The sequence below is a fragment of the Dermacentor albipictus genome, chromosome 5 (genome assembly GCF_038994185.2).
Source record: "Dermacentor albipictus isolate Rhodes 1998 colony chromosome 5, USDA_Dalb.pri_finalv2, whole genome shotgun sequence".
Taxonomy (NCBI): domain Eukaryota; kingdom Metazoa; phylum Arthropoda; class Arachnida; order Ixodida; family Ixodidae; genus Dermacentor; species Dermacentor albipictus.
The window spans coordinates 150,569,851-150,591,660 of NC_091825.1; the positions used below are offsets into that span (position 1 = coordinate 150,569,851).

A 21,810-nucleotide genomic window follows, 5' to 3' on the forward strand; every position below is an offset into this window, starting at 1 on the left:
GTTGTCTGTAGTGTTTCATGTACGTGTCTTTTTGTCTGATGTTCCAATCCACTAGTGGAAAGTGCCACACACAATCCATTCTTACTGACAATGCACCAGATGTATATCGTACAGTACTGGGTATTGACAGTTTGTCTTTTTCATCTGTGGGAACAAAAGCAACTTTGAAATAATTATGACTTTTCCAGCAATGACAACTAGGCAAGCGTCTTACCTGATTTCTTCCCAAATGGTCATAACAGTTCCGGGCATAGCAGATCATTCGCACACTATGCTTCAGTTTAAGCAGTGTCGTTCCAGTGTTTCCTAGAGAAAAATAAAGGAAAATGTGTCATGCTTATAGACGAAAAAAAAAATAATAAACGTATATACATGAAAGTACGCCTCACATTTCCTTGTCTCAACTCTAGAAGGCTTGATCCATTCTCGTATAAAGCTCTTCTTTTTTTTTTCTGTCAGAAAAAAAAGAACAACACAAGAACAAGGAGCTTACCATACGTTGAAAAACCATTTGCACATTACAAAGCGGGTTTTGTTCACTTGACAAAGGTGGTCATGTGCTACACAACGTAAAATTAAAATACCTCTTACGAGTACACATATCCCGAATGGCGAGACACGGCTGCTCCACTGCATGGAAGGGGCTTGCGCTCTTCTTGTCCATGCTACTTTGTGTAGTTTGCGTTTATATGTGCAGTCCATGATAACAGAAATCCACCAACTAGTCTACCAAGCTGTTAAGACGTGAAACGAGCTAGCATCCAGAGCTCGCATTTGGTGGGAACTTGCGCTCCTGCCGCCCTGCCTGCGCCCCCGTGAACAGGCAGCGTTGCGCCTGACGAATAGCAAAGCCCCGCTTCCCTTCCTTGCCCCATCCTCACAGGTGGGAGCTGATGCTGACGGAGCGAATCATCTGTCCCTGCCTTCCAAGAACCTTTTCATTCCTTCTGGGAGAGGCAGATGCGACAGTGCAAAACGGACATGGTTCCCCACGCTTTTCTTTTGTTCTTTTCTTTTTCTTTTTTTTCAGGTACTGCCTATGAGCGCACCACTGTTTCATTTTTGGTGGGTGTATGTGCATGCGAGCGTGTATGTAATGAAAATCTGCATTCTAGATTTTGCGAGGATTGGCAGATGTATGAAGATGTATATACCTTGTGTATATACAGTAATAACTTCGACCTCTTCAATGCGCCAAACAGTATTTTGGGTGCTATATGTATGTTACCATGTAGGTTTTCTTTATGTTGTATAAGCCTGTTTTCGTTTTTGTACTTATTGTATAACTGTTATTACACTGTGCACTTACCTTTAGTTTAAAAGCCTTGCATTGAAGCCGCTGCCAAGCGAAAGGGGGCTGTGGCTTTGTCAATCTGTATCTGACAGCTTTTTCTGCACCTCCGCTGTCTGTACCTTTACAAGGCAAAAATAAATAATTTCAATTTTAATAAATATTCATCGTCAAAGCATCACGTCTATAATATGTGCACGAACTTCTATATGTGCGTGCATGCACGCACAGTCAGTATGCCTTCCAGGGAGGTTTGTATGAAAATGGTAGATATGCCTCACAGAAAACTGTGCATTAAAAAACACTCATGATGTCCCATAAATTTTTTCAATTCTCAACTGCTTGATTGTTGAATGTCATTACATTAAGAAAAAGTTCGAAGAATTTTATCTAACTGTTGTTCTTCCCAATCAAATACATGTCGGCAGCAGAAATACTCCATTTGTATGATTGACACAGATGGACATGCAGCCTTAATTATTCTTAGACGAATTCACAATAGCTATGAAAGTTGCAGATTTTGACATCTCTTCACCATTCGGTTTTGTATAATCACATCTTTCACGCTCTCCAGTGAAAACATCCAATCGAAATGTTATCCTAGAACTGTACAGTCCACGAGTCGCCTGCGCTGATATCATTTGATGATTTTTGTTGTGATGTGACAGGGTCGTTTACAATTAAAACGTCGTTCATGAACAATTTTGCTTGACTCTTTCTGCAGTGCAGATGACTATTATGAGAACTGTCTAACACAATATCCACTTGATTAAATTTTGTTTCCCGCTAAATAGTTATTTTCTCCATAGTATGCCTAGAAAAAAAAGAAAGCAATAATGAACGATGTAGCAGTGTTGCAAAAATATCAATCTTCAAAGTATTGAAATCTTGTTATTTTTTGTAAAGGAAATGTAATACCTCCGCGATATGTCTTCCTCTGACTTCCACACTGGTCTTCACATACTGTCGCTCTCATAATAGTGGTCGTTGCATGCACATCCACATATATAGCGAGAATAGTATTGATTCTGGCTTCATAATTTCCTCTAATTACTACAGTTTGATCGGTACAAAACAAAACACAGAACCATCCTTTAGCCAGAAGTTGATCTAACTGCTAAATGAACTGTCACTAACAGCTGTATATTATGGCTGCTGTTTTCCCCTGTGTGACGAACTGTCATCATCGCTTTTGTATAGCTGGTCTAAATTCCGTCATCATATACTGGTCGGTCCACATTTGTTATGCAAAAACCAAAAAAATAATTTGTGTTTCTCACTTCTTCAAAGCACTGTGCAGCCTGTCAGAACGCACGTACTGGCACGTGTGAATGTGTGGCCTAAAGGATCAGTTTCAAAGTAAAATGGTCCAGAGTTCAATTCCTGCCTGAACCACTGGTGAAGACTTTTCTCACCACATTACTTTATTATGCTCGCTTTTCTTGTGACCCGTGATAAGAAATTTGACAGCTTCTGTAAGAGAAAACTGCATCTACGCAGCTTCTTAAACATACGAATCTGCAAATATATCAATCGAACAAAAAAAATATGTGGAGCCAAAGTTTAGTCGGCAACTAAAGCCAGGCTGATGCATTACTGGCTTGTCGAACCGATGAGCCTTTGGGGCGCTCGGTGTTCAGTTGTGTGCTCTGACGGAGGCACAGCCTGTGCGGCCAGCCACGTGCCCATGTAGCTGGAAGTAAACATCGGTCTGACTGTTTTTGGAAGTCAGGTGGCCAGTAAAGAAGGCTTCTGACTATTTCTCAACAATCAGCCAGGCATCGGCAGTCGGCTAGGGTTGCTTGGGAAGATGCTCAAGTGGTTGAATTATACAAGCAGCTGCTTCTGAACACAGTTCTCAAATTGCATGGCTTGTGAACAAGAGCATTATTCACCAAAGCCAAGTACATCATGTGTCATATGAAGTTCAAGTGCAATAAATCCAATCGTGCCCTGTGTGCTATGTACTATGGGTGCGAGTGAAAGCATGCGAGGGCGAACCAAGAAGGATGGTAGTTTGATGATGAGCGCCGCCTTCCCACGCGAGCTAGGGAAAATGCGGGATGGGAGCATGCTCGTGGTAATGCAATCAACCACATGTGAGGGGGAAGAAGAGGATGGCAGGTTGGCTCGTGTCTTGTTTCCTAGCATGGCTTCAGGATGGCTGAGCACATACACAGCCCATTTGCCCTGTTTTACAAGTAATGTTCTGTGTGCGCAAAGAGTGGGTGTACTGAAATGGTGTGGTATCTTGTGTGCTGTCTTCCCATGTGGTTAGTACTGGAGGTTGTGTTATCTTGAGTTTCGGAAGCACGTTGTACAGAGATCCACACGAAGCATACGATCTTCGCTGCCGATGCTTTTCGTGATAGCGTCGTCCCACTGTGGGGGACACTAACAGGCATGGGAGTGAAATGGACATGAAAGCGTGGCCGCCTTCACTTTGTGCGGCCATTGTGAAGATATCGTCGACACAGCATGAAACCGCATCTTTCGTCGCTGTCTGTGATATTCAACAAAACGAATGTTCTTGTCATTCAAAGTTGCTTTTTCCGACTGCCCAATAATTAGGAAAATTTTTTAACCCCTTCTGTGTAAGAAAAATCAAGCTGTGAATGTACTTATTTACTTCAAATGAGAAATTTTCATGTAACGAAATTCCAATATAACAAAGCAAATTGCTGATTTTTCCAACTTCATTATATCTATGTTTAACTTATACTTATGTCTGTCTTGTGGAATATCTCTTCATATTGAATTGCAGACTGCTATAAATTGTGCAGTACCTGTTGAATATCCCGCATAGGCCACTTTGACTGAAATGCTGCTATGGTCTTAGAAAGAAATTTTCATGAATGCAACTGCAATCAAGCTAGCTCTTATGTAAAAATGTAAAGGATCACACACGTAGCCATAAACTCGAAAGGTGGCACTTTACAATGTAGCTATGGGTGCTGCTTTAATGTGCAGATCTTGAGGGTGTCTTCCAAGGTGAAGGTGATGTGTGCGGCTGTCTTCGATCTCGACTTGGAGGACACCAATGGCTCCTGTGCCTCTGGAGCTGTTGCCTTTCCTCGGTTGCAGGACATTCAACAAGAGATTACCGGTAGGTGAAGAAACACCTATACGCGGTGCTGCAAGGTGTAATTATATTACTTTGGCCGATCATCTTGTTGCACTGTTAGGTAATTCTTGGGTATTGCCTTCACATGAGTGATACTCTAAAGTGTATGCATTGGGGTTCTAGAACAGCGATAAGTGGGGGACACTTCATGTAAGTGATTTGCATGTTACGTCTGTATTGCATGACACGTGCATCTACAATATATGTAGTTTAGCAGAATGCGTTGTTGGGCAAGTTGGTTCATTGTATTAGGAAAGATACAAAAAAATATGCTGCATTATATGGCTGCTAAAGTCAGCTCTTGATCCTGCCGGTTTAAAGTTGGATTTCACAGGGGAGGAAAAATGTTGCATTTGAAACCGTTATAGTTCACAACTACGACTTGGGCTATTTGATGTTAAAACTAAACTAAAATAAAATATGGGGTTTTATGTGTCAAAACTTTGGTTCCTGATTAAAGGGACACTAAAGGTTACTATTAAGTCAACGTGGACTGTTGAAATACCATCCCAGAAACCTTGAAACGCTTGTTTCATGCCAAGGAGAGACTTATTTTAAGAGAAAATGCCTTCTGAAGCGTCCGGGTACCTCTAGCGCAGTTCAAATCGCCCGCCCTCTGATCGAGGAGTACTGACATCATGGTCTCATAGTGAGGTTGCGCCATCGGTGAGTAGAACGGTGTCCGCAGACGGCGCTAAAGCTTTTCTGTGCAAAACACAAATGCGCGGCCAGAAACAGAGCCAAGACAGAGCCGACAGCAGAGCGAAAGCGGGTGTATGGTGGCTAGCGGAAGGAGAAACGCGCGACCATGGGGCTCTTGCATTGCCCAGGGGGCGCTGCGAGAAAGGTGCTAAAAAGCGCCCTCTATCCTAAAATGGGTCGTACCAAGCTCGGTCGTCTGCTTCGGAAAGCACGTTTACAATATGGACCCGCCACTTTTGTTTGTGTTGTAGCACGGCCTGCTGCGTATATCGGGCGCCGAAGATTTTTTCAGGGGTGGCACGCTGCGTAAAAGCAAGAAATTATGCAGTGCCGAATACGTGTACGGCGTTCAAGAATTAGGTGGCGAAGTTTTAGCACGGTGTCAATCGCAAGTGAAGCGAGTCGCGTATGAAGTGGAACTACAGGTAAGGTTTGCACGCTAACTGCTAGATTCAGGCGCACAAACGCGAGGAACTGCGTGCTATAAATGAATCCACAGCAGCGATAAGCAGACATCATGTGTACGGAACTGCTCGAGCACACGACGGTACGCGCCGCGATGTACGAACTGCTCGAGCGCACGATCGTACGCGCTGCGACGGCAGCGGTCTTTCGACATGCCGCCAAACGGCGGGCCTCCTGCAATCTTTGTTGACTGCATGCTGCTAAACTGATCCAATGGATATGAGCTCGCATGTGCGTGTGAATCGCGCTGTAGCACGAGCTTGTGCGCTGCTCGCTTGATGTAGCTTTTAATGACAGCGCTCGAACATCGATGTGCTGCAATCAATACTGCCTTGCTGCGCTGCCTCAACGTGCTGGCTTGAGATCAAGGATGAGCGCATTTAACTCTCTTAACCTGTGCTGCTCGTAGTGGAGTAGTGAATTGTCATCACTTCACTTCACCACTTCGCATCGGTCGAATCGTTAATTGTCGCTGTGGCCAGGTCTCGAATCGTGAATTACCAGCCATGCCTGCGGCTATGTCGGTCTGTTGTCGGGACTGTAGGTGCAAAAGACCGAAATTTCAAACGCAGATAATCAAGCAAGCTTCAAGACAGGCAAAGCAGTCAGCATGGCACGAAGTTTCGCTTACTCAGCGTGACGAACTGCAGCTATGCAGCGCGCCCAACGCTCCGCTTCGTGAAGCCTTGAAAGAAAACGGTAGAATCTGATGTTGGGATTCAGGCCTTCTTGTTCATGGCAGCCCACAACGCAGAAGTAATGACGGTGACGCCTTTTTGAGACTGCGCTAGGTCTCTCCGGATCGGCATCACCGATTCCTTCTGCTCCCAGCATTACGTCCCACGGCACACAGAGAGTCCATTTTCGTTAAACTATAGGCTGCGGCGAGCTCGCAGCGTGGTCGGCGTGGTCTGTGAGAAGTGACGAGCCTTTTTGCTACTCGCAACAGGGCAGAAAAAAGTGCGAATCGACGCAAAACTCGGCCTAGAAACATGCTTCTCCACAGCCAGGGCTCAATACGACCCAAGCTGGTGCGACCCAGATGTCGTTTCCCGCACCGCCACCAGGCGCCGCTACTATACCTCAAACTCCAGCGCAAGACGCCCATAAGCTGGTACTTCATTCTATGACGCAAACTTCGACGCTCGTCGCAATGGACCCTGACACCGACAGATTGGCTCGCGATGGTGGGCTCAACTTCAGCGATTTGAGCACTGATGAGCGCGACCTGCTGCTGAGGGCTCGCGCTGCCGGCGTCGTTGTGTACTACGACGGCGGCCTCGACACCAGCTCTGCGGAGCGGGAAAGCAACGAGGGCTTCCCACGACATCACATGGACATGGCATCCTCGCTGCTTGTTCCAAATGAAAGTTGTTGGCAATTGTTGGCAAATGAAAGTTGGCAGGTTGTTTTTTCATCCACTTCAATTTCCATTAATTTACCGTTTCTTTATTTTATTTATTAAGCACACGTAATTTCCCCTATGTTGCCCTTGGTGCCAGTGTTCGTTGGCTTCTTATGATATAAAAAATGGAGCAGTGTGCTGTGTGTAATTATTTGACATTTTTTACCTGCACAGAATGGTGAAATGATACACTCTGACCACTTGACTGGTTTAAATAGTTGATAGGGTGTTGATGCACACAATCCAATCAATGTAAGCATATCATATGTGCCCCTTATTGAAACATTTATTACATCTACACTGTGTTTTATCACCTCTCTGCCTCACAGTAAAATGTGTTTTGTGTTGCAATATTGGGTCGTCTTCATGTTTTGTGCACAAGGGTTTACCATAAAAGCTATGAGGTTTATAATACAAGGTATTTGTCCTGAATTTGACATGCATAAGTTTTGTTTTGTGTTATATTCTGGTACTATTCTTCTACTTCTATTCCGTGCATTTAGTCATGGTTTCTGTTTTAAAGGGTGGTCCAAAGCAAGGCACTTATCACCATCATCATCAGTGTCTGTGATGGAAAGGGAAAATCGAACCCACAAATGCCCATGCCCACCTTGCCAAAACATTTGCCAAGACTGGCATACTGCATATCATGCCAGTGACCATGCCGATCCTTGTCTCATTTCCCCTTTGCCAAGAGGAAGGGATGAAGTTTCTGGGATCGCAAGAGCCCTCCTGGAAATTGAGAAAGATTTGGCTGCTTACGCTTCTCAAACATCACATCCAAAGTTGGGCGTTACCCACCGGTGCACTAAAGAGTCTCAGAGGCATGATTTTGGCTTCTAGCGCGAAATGAAACAGGGACACCGAAAGGAGCAGACAGGACGAGCGCTAACTCTCAACCAAATTTTTATTAAAACGAAGAACATATATAGATGATTGCAAAAACCGTAGCACAAGAACATGACAAGGCAAACAGCATCAGTTAAACATATCAGGGGGTGTGTGCTCCTTTCTGTGTCCCTGTTTCACTTCGCGCTAGAAGCCAAAATCATGTTACCGTACCAACTGGCCCAACTGTCTATCCTTTTGAATCTCAGAGGCAACATGATCATGTGTCATATCTACTAATTACCAGGCACACACATACCTTAGATGGTGTTTAAATGCTGCTGATCAGAAAATTAGACAGTTACCAGCCCTGCAGCTTTTCCAAGATTGGCCTTTTTTTTTAAGCAAACTTCAGTATATTGAATGCTGTGGATGCCACAGATGAGTACCTCTGGGTGGACCTCTTCAACAATGCGTCATCTGATGAAAGTGACAGTGAATCAGAAGGCAGTGCAGGGCTTCAACCCTTTAAAAAGATAAGACATAAATACACAAAAAAATAGTAATTTTTCATCTGGATATGCAAAATGCACCAAGAATCAGCATAATCAATGAAAAGATATTTTACAGACAATTTTTCAGTAATAGAGCAGCAAAACCAGGCAGGAATCTGGAAGTTGGCTTCACCCCAAGCCACCTATGGCTTTGTTTAGACTGTACAGACAGCTCTCATTACAGTAGAACCTTGTTGATGCGTTCCCGTTATGTAGGTTTTCCCGGCACCAACGTTCGCAATCGAGAACACAAAAAATGACCCAATAGAGTTATGCTCGTTTTTTACCGGTTCATACATTCCCGGAAAACACAATTTTTCGGCACCTACATTCAGTGCATCGCCAAACTGCAATCGTATAATACATTTTTCGGATGTTAGATCCCATGTAAACAAGAAAATGTGTGAGGCACGCGCGATCGAGAACGGCATATAGCTTCCTGTTGTAGCAGCTTCACCGCAATACTCGCCTACCCGTCTCACATGGAAACGCCGGCGTGCACTCAGTTTCTCATTTCAGTACCAGCAAATCTTCTCCAGAGTTGTCGCACACAGCATTCACAGCTATCACCACCAATCCTATTGCGATAAGCATCTTCGCCTATCTGCTTCACAGTGCGTGTTGCCATTGGAAGAGTAGCGCACACTTTTAGGCGATAACCAAAGCACGCCACTGTTCCCGTCTGCAGACTGTGAGCGTATACGTTTTCTGGGTGCTAGATCCCATGTGAACAAGAAAAGGTGTGAGGTGCGTGTGCGCAATTGAGAACGGTATATTGCCGCCCGTCTTACATGAAAACAACGGCACGTACAGTTTCTTATTTCGATACCAGCAAATCCCTGCTTGGGTAGTCGCATGCCACATTCACAGCTATTGCCACCAAACCTATTGAAGTAAGCACCTTCACCTATCTGTTTTACAGCGTGTGGTGCGTAAAAGTGTATAAGTAATACTAAAGTAAAGTAAAATTCAGAACAGTATTAGTCATTGCATATCTGTAGCTCTGAGTACATGCTATGCACCTGTGCCAGTTCTTTGTTATCACTGTTACATAATGAGTTGTTTTTATGTTTGCAGAAACAAGGGAAACAAGTAAGCATAAAAAGAAGCATTACATATTTACATAATAACGGAGTGCTCATTATACATATTATGATCTCTTTTTTTTCTCCAACTTATAGAAAGTGAAGAAATGGCACCTCCGGAAGGGGAAGAAATCACGCACACTGAGCACATTACTGGTAAACTCTTTTATAATGCCCTTAACAAAATGAAATTTAAACTCTGTGTCTGTTCCTTGAGAACATAAGCAGTACTCGCAACCACTAGCTAGTAGGGTCCTCATCTAATTTATGTTTTCATGTGTCTAAAGCATGTGCGCACACTTTTACTAGCACATAGATATATCTCAGTTTTTTTTTTTTTTTTTGCACATCTGCACACATTGGTCATGCTACTAGAACTTTTTTTTTATTTGCAGAAAGCACTGAAACAGGAGAGACAGCTGGTCACACTGGTAAGTATAAAATAGTACTCATAGTGAATGGAATTTATGCTCTGTAATTATTTCACATCTGTTCTCTTTCAGAGATTGAAGATGTTACACACTCTAATGAGATTAGTGGCAAATCATCATGCACTTCTTTATTTAAATCAGTGCATGTACAGTTTAATCACTGCAGGCATTTGAAACATTGACGTAGGCATTCCATGAATATACATTTTATTCACTCACACACTAGCCACTAAGGACGTGGCAGTTTCTGTCTATCATAGATACCACTGACAATGTTCACCTACAGATATCTACATTTTTTACACATACATTGCACTTACACCGGTTTCATCTTGCTGTTTTCCTCTCAAACAATTGCTTGATTTTGCTTACAAAAAGTACTCGGACAACAGCCATGTGGTTGTTGTGGTAAAAAAGGTGGTTACAGATATGGAGCACTATGCTCAGCTTATTAAGTATTTTACTACAGGGCATAAAGAAATGGTGCATTCTAACCACACAGAGTAAGAAGAGTAAGATGGTGCAGTAAGAAGAGAAAGCTTATTTGATGAACCTTAATTGGTCCAACTGCTTTGTGTTTAAACACATGATTGTTCTTTATTGGTTTCAATTAATTACAATGGTCTTAAGCTAAAGTAACAGTGAAGGCAACCATTGCAAACATTAAGCTCAAGTGGCAAATTGATGCTCAAGGATGTCTAAAGCATTATATTTGCTGATAGATTTCATAAAGGAAAATACCATGTTAAACGTTACAAAAAAATGATGCTGCCACTGTGAAAAAACACCAACAGCTCTTGTGACATATTATGGTCGAACTACATTTTGTAAAATGCTGCTAATCAAACACAATGAAAAACTCGATTGCATTTCATTTCAACATGAAAGAAAAAGCAGTTTTGCCAACATCATTCAATTGGCATTATTTGTGAGAGTGAGCTGTCTATGCATCTCCCTGTGACCTAAAGGAGTTGCTAGCACCTCGCAGAGCCCCAGACCTCCAAAATCATTGATGCTTCTTAGGATTCCATCTATACAACATTGTATGAAGCAGGAAGCTTGAATTGCATTAGAATGGGGTGGTCACTTCAGTCCGAATTTTCTTTGCAAACTAGCCATATGTTAGCATAAAACAAATGTTGCAATATTTTAAACATGGGGGAAGGTGGGAGATGTAAATTCAAGATGATGAGCAAAACGAGAACAAGGTAAAAGCATGAGCCAACGTTTCGACCAGTGGACTTGTTTTCTATGTTTTTTAACAGTGTGATGACCTAAACAATCTACTACAATTTTTATATTTGCCTTTGAATGATTCATTTGAGGCATCAGAGCATTGCAGTATGGTCTGTGCAAACGTTTTTGCATAGGTTGCTGATTGCGTGTGTAAGCTGGTGATTCAGATCCAGTTTTAAATTGTATTTTACAATTCTGATTCTTTCAGGGAGTTCGCAAGGGCATCAAACAGGCCAGGATACTACTGGTAAATCATACTTTCTTGGTGATACAATAAGGTGCCAACATGCTAGTTGATTAAACTTAGTTCTCTAGTTCTTCTAGTGCTTCTTTTGAGGCTCTATATCAATTGCATGAGGGTTTCTGTGGCGTTTCTTTTGTAAAAATGTTTGACAGGCAGTAGAATATTTGTGTGACAAGTTTGTCAGCTCTTGGTATAACTTTCATTGCTGTGCCTGCAAATTTGAACATTTGCAAACTTCACAATTTCTGGGATTAACTTCTAATGCATGCTCTTTCGGGAACTCCATCTTGGTGGCAGACTCCTGAAACACCAGCTGGTGCTCCACATTTTTCATTTTATGTGAAAAAAGAAATTGTCTTCGTCTACAATTGCCTTAAGGGCACTTCACTTACAAACATTTTTTTTATTATTTATGGGTGGATTCTTATCAAACTTGCATTACTTTTGTGTTCTGACATACTTGACATATATACGCACTTGATCTTTCTGTGCTACAAGTAGTTTTAAAATATTAAGACATCTGTTTTGTTTTCTTTTTGTGTGTGTGGGGCACTAGTTTGGAAGTGAGCTCTCTGTGAAATGCTGGTTTTTATGAAGGAGTCTGGCATATTTAAATAATGTTGAATGATCAGAGTTTGCTAGGCTACAAGAATGAATGCTCTGAACTGATATGAGCCAAAGTTATAGCATTTCGAAATTTTAAAATAGAGAAGCTATAGTAACACATGGAAAAAATTATCTCTTTTTCAAAATTTTTTATAATAATATTTGTTCATATGATAAGTCCCTCTACACTCTGTATTAGTTTACCTTTCTGACAAAATAAGAAAAAAAAAGCATATTTGCAGTAGTATAAGTAGAAGCTGGTATATCATCACTCCAAAACTTTGACATTATCAGAAATACTGTTTTGAGAAAACAAGCAAGAACATTTTGCGACCTGTTGATGGTGATTATGGCAAAAGCTAAATCAGTCAAGGATGATACCGGGGTCTGATCAAGCACAAATAAATGCTCTACACCAACCTAGAGCAAAGGTATGCGAAAATATTTGAACCAATTTTTGGTTCCAAAGAGCAGTGTACCCCCTTAAGAAATTCATACTTTCACTCTACTGTTCACAAAAAGGTCCTCCACACAAATTTTAAAAGATACATAATTATTGTTTTCTGCAGCCTTTGTTTCTTGTTACGGTATGTTGCTTTTGGGGTGATGGGCTAATCAGAGTGCTGTAAAGCAACCTTTTCTTATATGTCACGACTGCAGGCAGCAACTTAACACAGTGTGCATGTTCTGAGAATGTTCCCAAACCCCTAACCTCACGCCATGTATTATGATGTGTGCCAACCAACATCCCACCATTCATATGACGATAGCACTCGTTGCCATTTCACCACCAGGAACCAGCACCTCCACCAACAAGGTCGACTTGGGCTAGAGGCATCATTTAACTGTTTTCTTCCTCCTCATCTCACCTAATCACTTTTGTACCATCAGCAGGAATTGATACATGAACAGAAAGGAAGCGGTCAGAATGCCTGTTAATCGTGATGTGAAATCACTCCATCGCCATTGTCAAAGCATAGTGTAAATCTAATCTACACCTTGGGACCAACCACTGTTACTAGTGCAGCTGAAATTGGAAATGCATCATAGATTGTACTAGCTTTCAACTTCCTCCCATATGAGTTTATACTGATAGTTAAGAAGTTATTCTGATAGGTAAGATATTTAGGAATCTGTAAAAAAAATTACAGACCTAAATTAAAAATTCTGCTTCCTAGAGCCTCTAGAATTTAACCTTCTCTCTCAAATGCAACAATATTCATTCAAGTCAGTCCAACGGTTGTCTCATAAAGGCAGTTCTGCATTTTACATGTATTTGAACAGAGAAGTCAGAGTTGGCCTCAAGCTAAAATTTCCTCCTGAATGTTCCCCTTCCACCTGGCACGTGCACTCCCCATGATGAAGGCCTTCGTGGAGGTCAGAGCCTGCATTAGAGCTTTAACATCCTGTCAGTGCCCTACACACTTTTTTGGTCCTTGGTAACTTCTGTCCTTACTAACCATGGCATAATTGGCATGTCCTTTTTGCACCAATGTATGCATGCCGTAAGTTTATTGTAACAAGTAGTTCACTGCTTTCGTCTGGGTGCCACATTAACTGCAATGATTTAGATCCTCTTATTCAACATGCCCAAACCAGTTTTAAACCTGTCATACAGATTAGCAGCATTATACTTCACTGTCCAGCTCATTGCCTCACCATTATGGATATGTTGGCACTGTATGTGACAAGGAGTGTGCAACAAATTTTTGTTTGACATGCGCTAGCATTCACAATTGGCAGTGCTGTTGTATGAAAGCATTTTTTTTTTCATTTGTTAATTCTGTCACTTCCTTCTTTATTGATGACTTAGTTTCCTGGTCATATTGAGAGTTGAATTTCGGCTCATTGGCTGTAGACCAAATGATTGGACAGCTATGTTACATTAGTTTGTGTTATAAAGCGTATATAATAGAGAGTGTATTAGCGAAGTTGATAAAGTAAAGTTGTAAAAAACCGGAAGAGCATATCTACAGTTATTACATGTCTAAGGTCCGAATACGTGGTACGCAGCTGTGCAGGTTTTTTGTTAGCACTGTTGCACAATAAATTTTTATGTTTACAGAATCAAGGGGAACACGTAAGCATAGGAATGAGCATTACATATTTGCATAAAATGGAGCCCTTGCTGTGCATAACTATGCCCCCCCCCCCCCTTTTCTTTTTCAACATACAGAAAGTGAAGAAATCACACACACTGAGCGCATAACTGGTAAGCTATCATATAATAATCTTGTTAAAATTCAATGTGATGTCTGTACCTGTTCCTTGGCAACATGAGAAATGTGCTCACAACCACTGGCTAGCAAGATCCTCATCTAATTAAAAATTTTAATGTTTGTCTAAGCAAACTTCCCAGCTGCACACATTTGTTATGCTACTAGAAGTTACTCATTCATTTGCAGAAAGTGCTGAAACAGGAGATACAGCTGGTCATACTGGTAAGTATGAAATAGTACTTCCAATGAATAGACATTTATGCTCTATGCACTTATTTGACATTTGTTCACTTCCAGAGATTGAAGAACACTAGCTAGTTCCAGTGAATGGGCATTTAAGCTTTATGAATTAATTTTTATGTTTACAGAATCAAAGGGAACAAGTAAGCACAGGAATAAGCATTACATATTTGCATAATACAGATGCTTACATATTGATCTTTGCATAATTGTCACCCTTTTTTTTACGTACAGAAAGTGAGGAAATGACACCTACAGAAAGGGAAGAAATCACACACACTGAGCGCATGACGGGTAAGCTCTCTCTTGTTAAAATGCAATTTAATCTCTTGGTCTGTTCCTTGGAAATATGAGAAATCCGCTCACAAGCACTGGCTACCAGGGTCCTCGTCTAATCTACATTTCTATGTGTGTCTAAACATTTATGCTCTATGCACTTATTTGACATTTGTTCACTTCCAGAGATTGAAGAACACTAGCTAGTTCCAGTGAATGGGCATTTAAGCTTTATGAATTAATTTTTATGTTTCCAGAATCAAAGGGAACAAGTAAGCATAGGAATAAGCATTACATATTTGCATAATACAGATGCTTACATATTGATCTTTGCATAATTGTCACCCTTTTTTTTACGTACAGAAAGTGAGGAAATGACACCTACAGAAAGGGAAGAAATCACACACACTGAGCGCATGACGGGTAAGCTCTCTCTTGTTAAAATGCAATTTAATCTCTTGGTCTGTTCCTTGGAAATATGAGAAATCCGCTCACAAGCACTGGCTAGCAGGGTCCTCGTCTAATCTACATTTCTATATGTGTCTAAACAAACTTCACAGCTGCATAAATTTGTTTTGCTGCTAGAAGTTATTCTTTTATTTGCAGAAAGCACTGAAACAGGAGATACAGCTGGTCATACTGGTAAGTATGAAATAATACTTCCAATGAATGGACGTTTGTGCTCTATGCACTTATTTGACATTTGTTCACTTCCAGAGATTGAAAAAAGATAGCTAGTTCCAGTGAATGGACATTTAATTTTTATGAATTAATTTTTATGTTTACAGAATCAAAGGGAACAAGTAAGCATAGGAATAAGCATTACATATTGGCATAATACAGATGCTTACATATTGATCTTTGCATAATTGTCACCCTTTTTTTTACGTACAGAAAGTGAGGAAATGACACCTACAGAAAGGGAAGAAATCACACACACTGAGCGCATGACGGGTAAGCTCTCTCTTGTTAAAATGCAATTTAATCTCTTGGTCTGTTCCTTGGAAATATGAGAAATCCGCTCACAAGCACTGGCTAGCAGGGTCCTCGTCTAATCTACATTTCTATATGTGTCTAAACAAACTTCACAGCTGCATAAATTTGTTTTGCTGCTAGAAGTTATTCTTTTATTTGCAGAAAGCACTGAAACAGGAGATACAGCTGGTCATACTGGTAAGTATGAAATAGTACTTCCAATGAATGGACATTTGTGCTCTATGCACTTATTTGACATTTGTTCACTTCCAGAGATTGAAAAAAGATAGCTAGTTCCAGTGAATGGACATTTAATTTTTATGAATTAATTTTTATGTTTACAGAATCAAAGGGAACAAGTAAGCATAGGAATAAGCATTACATATTTGCATAATACAGATGCTTACATATTGATCTTTGCATAATTGTCACCCTTTTTTTTTTACGTACAGAAAGTGAGGAAATGACACCTACAGAAAGGGAAGAAATCACACACACTGAGCGCATGACGGGTAAGCTCTCTCTTGTTAAAATGCAATTTAATCTCTTGGTCTGTTCCTTGGAAATATGAGAAATCCGCTCACAAGCACTGGCTAGCAGGGTCCTCATCTAATCTACATTTCTATGTGTGTCTAAACAAACTTCACAGCTGCATACATTTGTTTTGCTACTAGAAGTTACTCTTTTATTTGCAGAAAGCACTGAAACAGGAGATACAGCTGGTCATACAGGTAAGTATGAAATAGCACTTCGAATGAATGGACATTTGTGCTCTGTGCAGTTATTTGATGTTTGTTCACTTCCAGAGATTGAGGGAATGACACACACTAATGATACTATTGACAAGTCATCATGCACTTTTCTAAATTATCATTGCATGCACAGTTTAATCGTTATAGGCACTTGAAACATTTATGTAGGAATTCCATGAATTTACTATTTTTTTCACTAACAAACTGGCCACTGGGGACATGACATCTTTTAGTCTGACCTTACATATAGCGGGTGCTTGTGTATGTAGCTGTATTGGTGTAAAAGAAAAATTATCGTCGCCACGCAGAAAGCTTTAGTATAACTGCAGCGTATCCTATATAGTTATTTGCCAGATGGTATGATTATTGTTGAGTGATCCTTTTTTAATATCTGCTGAGATTTAGTGTCTGAACAAAATTTTAAAGAACTATTGTGTGCAGGTTTGTTTTGCAATCACAGTTGCATAATGAATTGCTTTCTATGTTTATAGAATCAAGAGGAACAAGTAAGCATAGGAATAAGCATTACATATTTGCATAGTACAAATCACTCTTTATGCATAATTATGACCTTTCTCTCAACATATAGAAAGTGAAGAAATCACTCATACTGAGCGCATGACTGGTAAGCTCTCGTACGATAATCTTGTCAAAATGCTATGTGATCCCTGTGTTTGTTCCCTGCCAATATGAGAAATGCACTCACAAGCAATGGCTAGCAGGGTCTTCATCCAATTTAAATTTTGCTGTCTGCCTAAAGAAACTTCACAGCTGTGCACATTTGTTATGCTACTAGAAGTTAATCTTTCACTTGCAGCAAACACTGAAACAGGAGAGGCAGCTGGTCGTACTGGTAAGTTCCAGTGAAGGGATATTTGTGCTCTGTGGACTTATTTGACATTTGTTCACTTCCAGAGATTGAAGAAGTGACGCACAGTAATGAGATTACTGGCAAGTCATGTGCTTTTCTATATCAGTGCATGCACAGTTTATTCATTATAGGCACTTGGAACATTGATGCAGGAATTCCATGAATTTGCATTTTATTCACAGGACATTTTTGTGTCTTTCCATGCACACATGCTTGAGTATGTAGGTTTATTGCGGTAGCTCTGAAAATTTATTGTGGCCAAGCAGACAGGTTTAGTGTAGCCATAATGTATCTATATACCTATTTTTAAGAATTTTTCATAAAGCACTGAAACAGTACTGAAGTATAACTTTATTTTCTTTAATCACTCTGTGTGCTAGTACAATTGGTTACATCTAGAAATATTTGCAGATACCAAAAGCAGTATGGAGATGACAACAAGTGGGAAGCCAGTCCCATCTTCGAGACGTAAGTCATGAAGCCCATGACTTTCACAGAAGTTCTTATTGTGCATTCTTACTGGGATGCCCAAATCAAATTGCTCAACAGTATTTCATGTTGAAGCTTGTCTTTAACGTTTTCTAATCATACAAAATACATACTCTCATTTTTTCTTTGCTTGCTCACATTTTGTATAAGTAGTAAGCAATAATATTTTGTACTTCATAATAATTTATTGCTAGTGTAATGAGATTTTGTTACTGATAGTTCTTACATAACAATGCATGATATTGGGACGCCATCCACAATTCATGCTTAGTTCTTAGTTCCAGCTGTATAACCTTGATGCACTTCATTCCACTGTTTAACAAAGTGATCTGTTCTTTGTTCTTCAGAAACTAGCTGAGGATCCTTTGTAATGTGGTAGTTTCATGTCTTATAGGCTGTATTTTGCAAGTATTTGTGTCCTCAATGGATGTTCTGGCTGCCTAAATGAGAGCTTTACTTATTGTGAAGCAGTCTTCAATAAGTATCCAGTGAGTCCAGACTTTAAAACCAGATTGCCAATTTGTTGGCGTACGATCTGTGTGAGGCTAGGACTGAAGGCAAGTTCCGGATCTAGCCAAACATAGTCATTCCATCATACTCTTCAACCTGTAGCACATGTAATCGCATCTGTGTTGGGTTTAGACGAATAAGGCATACAGCGGTGTCATATTTAACAGTATTTATTGGCGTGATCACTAAGTAACACTTGCAGAGAGAAAGAGTTATTGCTGCAAGCAATAAGCAACATTTGCAGAGGGAAAATCTATTATGTAGATAGGCTTGCCTCGTTGCACGTGATAGTCGGCTAGTGTGGCCGCCCATGGGTTGCAGCAAGTATCCATGAGGTCATTGGTCAGGTACAAGAGTGGAGCACCCGAATATCTGGGAGGGAGGGGGGCACACGCATCGCGAAAGCGAGGGACAACCTGGGAGAGAGCGTAGTGCACTTTTCCGTGCCTGCGTGCTGACTCTTCATGCATCCGCAATGTGTAATTTCTACGATGTGAGTACATGGGAAGAAACGGGCAAGTGTGCTATCCATATCTTGCATGAGAGCTTCTGCAGCATTTTCTTCGAAAAAGGTTCAACGCATTTGTGGGACATTCACTTATCTCTGGTGAACTTTGTAACACGCTGCTTGCATATATGAATATACGGAACTGTTGGCGTAAAAATTTGATGTTATTTCAGGCTCTTTCAGGGACTTCAAATATTATACATTTTACTGCGTATAAATCTTTTGGTTTAGCTCAGATTACCTAGTGCTTGAAAAAATGTACAGGAAAAGCAAAATATCTTACTCGATATAAATGTTTTATGCCGATCATGTTTAAAAATTATTTGCATGTATTGAAGGGTGCATGGAAAAAGAGTGGTCATGTGAAGCACTTGTTTAGCAACTCAAGCTGAAAGCAGAAGTCACTAGATAAAATAATTTTGTAGAGAGTACCATAATGCTCCCACTGGTGCCATTTTCAGTTCATGTTGATTTAAACTGGAGGAACAGTGAGTGGAAATGTGAGGTTAGGCTGAAATTGCAAATTCATGCTCGAAGATGCCCAAATCATTGCATTCACCTATAGCTTTCATAAAGGAAAAAACAATGTTAAACGTTGCACAGGAAAGATGGGGCACTGCGAAAATACCCTACGTGGCAGCTCTCGTGTTATATGATGTCCCAACTACATGAAAAGGTTAATTATATTTAGTTTCAACATGAAAGAAAAGGTCATTTAACCAACATTATTAGATTGGCACTATTTGTAGGTGTGTGGCACAGTCTCTGCATGTCCCTTTAACCTAAAGCAGGTGGTAGCACACGGCAAAGCCAGACCTCTAAGTTGGCCAGTGCAGCTTACGATTCTATGTGGATCACACCGTGTGAGGTACGTGGTTTAAATTGCTGAAGAATAGGGTATCATAAGAAGCCAACCAACACAGACACCAAGGTCAACATAGGGGAAATTACTTGTGCTTAATAAATTAAATATAAATTATGGAACTGGAACTGGATGAACAACTTGCTGTAGGTGGAGAATGATCCCACAACTTTTGCATGATATGACTAATAACATCGGGCCCCTCGGTTAACCCCCTTTCTTCTCTGAAGATAGGGTAGTCGCTTCAGTCACAATTTTCTTGGCTATAGAATCATGTTGGCACAAAACAAATGTGAGGTTTGTAAAAGCATAATCCAAACAGTCTACAGGTATTAAATGCTTAACTTTAAAACATTTTTGGGGGGCATCAGAGCAGGGCAGTAGGCATTGTGCATCTCAGTCCCAGTTTTAAATAATTGTGCAATACAATTCTGATTTTTTTCAGAGAGTTCAACGGAGCACCAAACAGGCAAGGATACTACTGCTAAACCACTGCTTTGTTGCTCATATGATGTAAAGTCAATATGCTAAATGACTGAACAAGTTTCTTTTAAACCAGTTCTCAAGTGATTTATTGTTTCTTTTGAAGCCCTATATGTCAATTTATTGATGGTTTTTGTGGTATTTTCTGGTTAAGTAGTTTGACATGCAGTGTAATTCTTGAGTAACATTGCTTGTCAGCACTTGCCATAACTTTCAGTGCTGTGCTTGAATATTTGAACATTTGCGCACTTCAGAGTTTCTTTGATTTATTCTAATTCTTGGTTTTTCAGGCACTCTGTGGTGGCAGCAAACTTCTGAAACGCAAATTGGTACTCCACACTTTTATGTTTGAGTGTAAAAAACAACTAAATTTAATATTCTCATCTACAAATGTCTTACCATCATTCTAACATCAGCAATAATTAAATTCGAACTGCATAGATCAGGCCAGATTGTCTGTCAAGTGCAGTTATTTGGGAGTGGGATGGGAAGTTGCTCTGTCCCCAGCTTCTAGACAAAGTGTAAAGTGAATTTATTCAGATAGTACAGTATTCCTTGTGTGAAGTGGTGAACTAGCTGGAATCTTGCTGATATTAGTTCTATTGTGTATTGTATAAAAATTAATTATCTTTAGTATTTTTACTTCGAATGGTTGTCACGCTGAAATATATTGTGGCATTCAAAAATGCTGTGTGCGTCTTCTGTTTGGCTCATTCATTCAAATGGTAAAAAATACAAGTGTAAATTTATATGAACCAAAGAATACAGTGCCTGGTAAGTTCAGAAAATCGGCCGAAAAATTTGGTGTTGCCACTTTTTCTTGTCTACTTTTTACCTCTTGTATCCAGAAACGAGAAAAGAACTCAATATTTCAGTTTCCATATCCTTTCCATAATTTGTCACAGAAGCGCTAGAAAGCACAGATATCCTTTCCATATTACTTTTTTTTTTAATTAATCTTTGAACTGCGACCTGTGTTACCGGTCATCTCTGTAGCATCAAGCTAGATCGATTGCAGCTACAGCATGACAGACATGGACAAACGGACTAGAAGGGGGCACAAAATGACGCACTTTTTGGGTCCCCTTCTAGTCTTTTTTTCAGGACCTGTCGCACTGTAGCTATCATGAAGCTTCACCAACTCACCCAATTTTCCATCTTAATGAATCAAGCCAGAAGCGTTTTCAGTCAGAGAACATTGTCTATAATTATTTTATTACCTTAAAATGTGTCTCTTGATAATACCAAAGGTCCACAGCTTTTAGTGTGAAAAGATGGTATTGTATGGCTGTCTTAAATATGTACAATTCTCTTCAGTAAAACTTGGTGATGAGATGCTTCGGGTGGAATAACATCCTTTACCTTTTTCTCAGGTGGTTTTACAAAACCAACACCTTGGTGGAAAAGTAAGTTGCTGTTACTACTTTAATTTTAAATTTTTCTCAGGAATTATTTTCAGTGTTCACAGTGATGTTTTCCTCCTGAATGTTCCCCTTCCACCTAGCATGTGCAGTCCCCATGAAGGCCTTCGTGTAGGTTAGAGCCTGCATTATAGCTGTAACATCATGCCAGTGCCCTATATACTTTTTTTCTCCTTGGCAACTTCTCTCCTTACCCACCATGGCATAATAATTTGGCATGTCCTTTTTGCACC

At 40.4% G+C, this 21,810-nt stretch overlaps 1 protein-coding gene across 1 annotated transcript in view; it reads left to right on the forward strand.

Moving 5' to 3' along the window:
- LOC135915285 (uncharacterized) overlaps window positions 1-21,810 on the forward strand; it is a 297,520-nt gene that overhangs the window by 201,042 nt on the left and 74,668 nt on the right. The window contains exons 139-165 of the mRNA XM_070539179.1: window positions 4,262-4,397; window positions 9,447-9,461; window positions 9,551-9,610; window positions 9,850-9,885; window positions 11,330-11,368; window positions 14,037-14,051; window positions 14,148-14,183; window positions 14,377-14,412; window positions 14,559-14,573; window positions 14,665-14,724; window positions 14,964-14,978; window positions 15,070-15,129; window positions 15,313-15,348; window positions 15,495-15,509; window positions 15,601-15,660; window positions 15,844-15,879; window positions 16,026-16,040; window positions 16,134-16,193; window positions 16,377-16,412; window positions 16,925-16,939; window positions 17,023-17,058; window positions 17,251-17,286; window positions 17,349-17,384; window positions 17,716-17,772; window positions 20,119-20,142; window positions 20,447-20,485; window positions 21,530-21,562. Coding sequence (XP_070395280.1) covers window positions 4,262-4,397; window positions 9,447-9,461; window positions 9,551-9,610; window positions 9,850-9,885; window positions 11,330-11,368; window positions 14,037-14,051; window positions 14,148-14,183; window positions 14,377-14,412; window positions 14,559-14,573; window positions 14,665-14,724; window positions 14,964-14,978; window positions 15,070-15,129; window positions 15,313-15,348; window positions 15,495-15,509; window positions 15,601-15,660; window positions 15,844-15,879; window positions 16,026-16,040; window positions 16,134-16,193; window positions 16,377-16,412; window positions 16,925-16,939; window positions 17,023-17,058; window positions 17,251-17,286; window positions 17,349-17,384; window positions 17,716-17,772; window positions 20,119-20,142; window positions 20,447-20,485; window positions 21,530-21,562 — 1,057 coding nt within the window. The remainder of the gene's footprint in view (window positions 1-4,261; window positions 4,398-9,446; window positions 9,462-9,550; window positions 9,611-9,849; window positions 9,886-11,329; window positions 11,369-14,036; window positions 14,052-14,147; window positions 14,184-14,376; window positions 14,413-14,558; window positions 14,574-14,664; window positions 14,725-14,963; window positions 14,979-15,069; window positions 15,130-15,312; window positions 15,349-15,494; window positions 15,510-15,600; window positions 15,661-15,843; window positions 15,880-16,025; window positions 16,041-16,133; window positions 16,194-16,376; window positions 16,413-16,924; window positions 16,940-17,022; window positions 17,059-17,250; window positions 17,287-17,348; window positions 17,385-17,715; window positions 17,773-20,118; window positions 20,143-20,446; window positions 20,486-21,529; window positions 21,563-21,810) is intronic.